The 4,051-nt window shown below is 39.0% G+C and overlaps 1 protein-coding gene across 1 annotated transcript in view; it reads left to right on the forward strand.

Annotated features, from left to right (window-relative positions):
* The window catches only part of LOC109228501 (THO complex subunit 6), an 8,747-nt gene continuing 5,214 nt past the window's right edge, over nucleotides 519–4,051 (forward strand). Inside the window, exons 1-5 of the mRNA XM_019393611.1 lie at nucleotides 519–848; nucleotides 939–958; nucleotides 1,043–1,147; nucleotides 1,391–1,461; nucleotides 3,447–3,492. Coding sequence (XP_019249156.1) covers nucleotides 645–848; nucleotides 939–958; nucleotides 1,043–1,147; nucleotides 1,391–1,461; nucleotides 3,447–3,492 — 446 coding nt within the window. The 5' untranslated portion in view covers nucleotides 519–644. The remainder of the gene's footprint in view (nucleotides 849–938; nucleotides 959–1,042; nucleotides 1,148–1,390; nucleotides 1,462–3,446; nucleotides 3,493–4,051) is intronic.

Genomic DNA, 4,051 nt, shown 5'->3' on the forward strand with positions numbered 1-4,051 from the left:
GCTCATCTGGGTCAGGAGTGTGGCCATGTTCTCTTCCTGCGAATTATTGGGATCAAGCGGAACTGAATGCACTATGGGTGCCAGTGTTGTACCTTTAGTCATCCTCCCCGCATTTTGTGACATCTTATCGAGAAGAATTTTGCACTCGGTGAATGTTTTGCTTAAGAAAGCACCTCCAGCTGAAGCATCCACATTCGCTTTCAAGTTGTCAGCTAGACCCATGTAGAATCTCTGGCCGAGCATCTGGTCTGGAATGCCATGATGAGGACACTTTACTAGCATCCCTTTAAATCTTTTCCAAGTTTCTTGCAAGGACTCAGTGGAATGCTGCTTATACTGCAATATNATTTAACTGGTCCGGTTAACCGGTAAAAAATAATAAACGGTCCAACCCCCTCTACCCCTCCTACCCAGCCCACCCGGCCCCTTTATGAACCGTGCCGGTCCGTTTCCGGTTTCAACCGATCTGGGCCAGTCCGGTTCCAGGTCAACCCGGCCCGTTAGACACCTTTAGACTTGGGCCCCAACCCCGTTCGGACTTACAGAAACGATGTCGCTAATCGCGAATTATCCAAAATCCCGGTTCTTCGTCAAGAGTTTCAGCTAAACCCTGATTCACTAAACACCGAAATATTCTGGTAAGGATGGTAACAGCGATGGACTGCAGGAACTGGGACGAAGACGTATACAGAGACTCCATTTTACTGGAGAGAGAATCCCAATGCCGAACTGTTTTCCGTACTGCATTCGCCCCGAACCCGAATCCAAACCATAATTCTTATCCGGACCTCATCGTCGCCGGTATTAGCGACGGCACTATCGCCTCTTACTCCATCTCCTCTTGCCTCGTAAGCTCAATATCTCACTCTAACTGGAAGAAGCAAAATTTATTGACTAAAGTATTAAGTTTTTTTTTTTTCGCTTCTTCATCTTGGTAGGATTTGAGCTCCGCGGGCAAGTAAGTTCCTGTTTTCTCAATGTTTTCGAAGTGTGAAGGTAAGTTTTGGTTTGAATTGATAATTATTTGGTGAATTTGGTTTAGTTCGTTGGTGCCAGTGGCTGAATCTAGTTGGCTGGTACAAGGACATGATGGGCCTGCTTATGATGTTAAATTTTATGGCAACGATGAGGATTCACTATTATTGAGGTACTTGTTCTTATAAAAATTTTGGTTCTTATGTATTCCTTAAAATTGTAGGTGAGTTAGCACAAATGTAAGATAGTTCAAGTTTTTGTTTAGAGTGAAAGTAAACAAGGGAGGCACTTATCTTGTGTACTTATCACAAAAAAAAAAAAGAACCAAATATCTTGTATAAATTTCTTCAATCAGTGTGACTTTGGTTCTACCATAGATGCCGATTCTTTTTTTAATGTAGGTGATTTCATGCAGTTGTGGTGATGATGGTCGGATTCGTGGATGGAAATGGAAAGAATTGTTGGGGTCTAAGGAGCCGGTGCAAGGTACAACTTTTTTAGTGTGCAGTTAGATCCTCGGTTAGTTTGGGCTTGTGTTGACTAGTCGTAGGTATTATAGTTGACTGACGGATCCTCGTAGGTATTATAGTTGACTGACGGATCCTCTAACATCCTACTTTAAACATTTGAAAACCTCTGCTTGGCATTGCTTCCATTTGTAATATACGACTCCTTTTATTTGGATATGCAAGAGCATCGATTCTTAAATTTGAATATGGGCAATGCTGAAAGTCATTCAGCTTATATCTGTTGTGTCTTAATAATCTGTTGTGTCTTAATTACAATTTTCTATGTGCCCCTTGTAGGAGTTTCTTACATCTTTCATGCCGTCAAACTTCAGGCTGTTAATTCTGAGTTCGAAGCATTCCAGCTTTTTAGCCTATAGTTTAGCATGTATTTCATCTAGGAGTGTATGTGGGCCCCTGCATATCATGGTCATGAAATGGACATTGGGGCAAGCACAATATTGATTCAGATGCCAAAGACACAAATTTGCTCTGTAGTTAAGCATGTGTTTCATCTAGGAGTTGTATGTAGCCCCCCTGCATATCATGGTCATGGACAGACATTGGGCACATTACCGATTCAGATACAAAAGGAAATTCTTTTGAAAATATGGGGGCATGACAGCTGTAATGACTATAACCTAATATAGTGTTCCACTATTTTCATAAGGAATTACAAAAACAAAAAAAAATGAACTTGAGGTTTCAAGACAACCATAACTACATAATTTAGAAGAGTTCCATTGAATATAACATAAATGAAGTTTAACATATGTTTTGCATAGGGCAGGAGACAACTCTTTTTCTTCTTTGCTTTCGTGTTTGGTTGAATTTGTGTCGATCTCTAGTATGCAAGGTTAATTTTGTAATACTTGTTACTACCTGAAGTATGCCATTATATCTTCTGAAATTATGTCTTAAGGGGTCGTTTGGTTGGGAAACAAGTTATCCCATGATTAATTATCGCGGGATTAGTTTTTCCGGGATTATCCCACCCTCCCATAGGATAGAAAAAACACTACAATCCAGGGATAACTAATCCCGGGATTAGTTATACCACGATTTTATCCCAAGCAAATGTGGGACAAACTCATCTCAATTTTAATTCCGGGATTAATTATCCCTTATCCCTCGTACCAAACGAGCCCTAAAAGTTATTGAAGTGGGAATAATTGACACATCTGATAGACTTTTTGCTGTCTGATTGAAGGACACTTAGTGTTCAGTATCAAGGACATGACTTGCGACACCATCTGATTGGGCTAGAGTTCGTTCCAATTGTTTTTGTATGACTACCGGTGTCTGACATGAATACAAAACAATATGCAAGCATATATTTGTGCCCATGCAGGAATCTTGGTTGTGGCTTTATGTGATTTTTTTAATGTCTAAAAAAAGGTTTTAAGGCAGAGGTGTCTGGGGAAAATGTCTTGAGTATTAATTTTACCGATAAAAATTAGTTTTAGAGAAAAAATAGGAAAAAGAGATGAAAAAAGGAGTAGACATACCAGTAAGAAAGACACTTCCCCACCACCTGAAAAACTGGCAGATACTAGTCTTCAAATGTTTGCCTCTTTTTTTTTGGGGAATGTAAATTTGTTCCGTGCCTTTCTAACCCTCACACTTGAAGCATGGTCTTTTGGTTCCCGCACTATGTATGTTGTGTGCCTCTGAGATACTAGCTTAGCCATAGACCAAAACCTATTGAATTAACACCCTTTTTCTGTATGTGGCAGAAAATTTTCTGCAAGTCATATGAATTCCTTGAGGTGAATGCATTAGGCTACTTTTACCCTACATTTGAATGCCCATAAGCAGTCTGGTCCTGAGTTTACTTGTTGATGTAACTTGATATTAGTTTGTTTAAGAATTGAGCAATGAGTTGGATTTTTGCTGCTTCCATTTGATGTAAAGAAGAAAGGATTGTCTTCTCTGCTTATTTTTTCTCTTGTTATCACTATACAGGAGGCACATCAGAGCCAATTCTTGACTTGGTCAATCCTCAACAAAAGTAAGTTATTGAAAAACGTGAAATAATTTCATTATAATTTTTATTATTACCTCTTCTGAGACAGTTGGCATCACTAGTAGGTGCTGATATTGCATGCTTAACAATTGATGTGCAACTAAAGATTAGCTGTTCAGGAGTTTAAACATTTTGTTGCAACCTTCCTGCTTACTTGATGGTTTCCTGATATTCTCGTTAGCATACTTAGGGGTCGTTTGGTTACAATACGGCTTATACTGGGATAACTTATGCTGGATTGTTTTTTATCCACTGTTTGGTATGTTGTATTAAAAATGACAATTGCATAATTTCTAAGAAGAAGGTATAAGTTATTCCGGCACTAATTACCCCACTCCCTACAAGGTATAAGTTATCCCGCTACTAATTTTAATCCCGGGATAACTTATACCATGTTTGCTAACCAAACAGAGTATTAAGGTGGTATTAAATTTTTATATTAATACTATATCTACTTATACCTCATACCAAACGACCCCTTAGTGCTTAAGAAGATTCCTCAATGCTTTTGTTAGGTATATTATTTTCCTGGGGTGAGGGGGGG

This window comes from Nicotiana attenuata, chromosome 7 (genome assembly GCF_001879085.1).
Source record: "Nicotiana attenuata strain UT chromosome 7, NIATTr2, whole genome shotgun sequence".
Lineage (NCBI taxonomy): Eukaryota > Viridiplantae > Streptophyta > Magnoliopsida > Solanales > Solanaceae > Nicotiana > Nicotiana attenuata.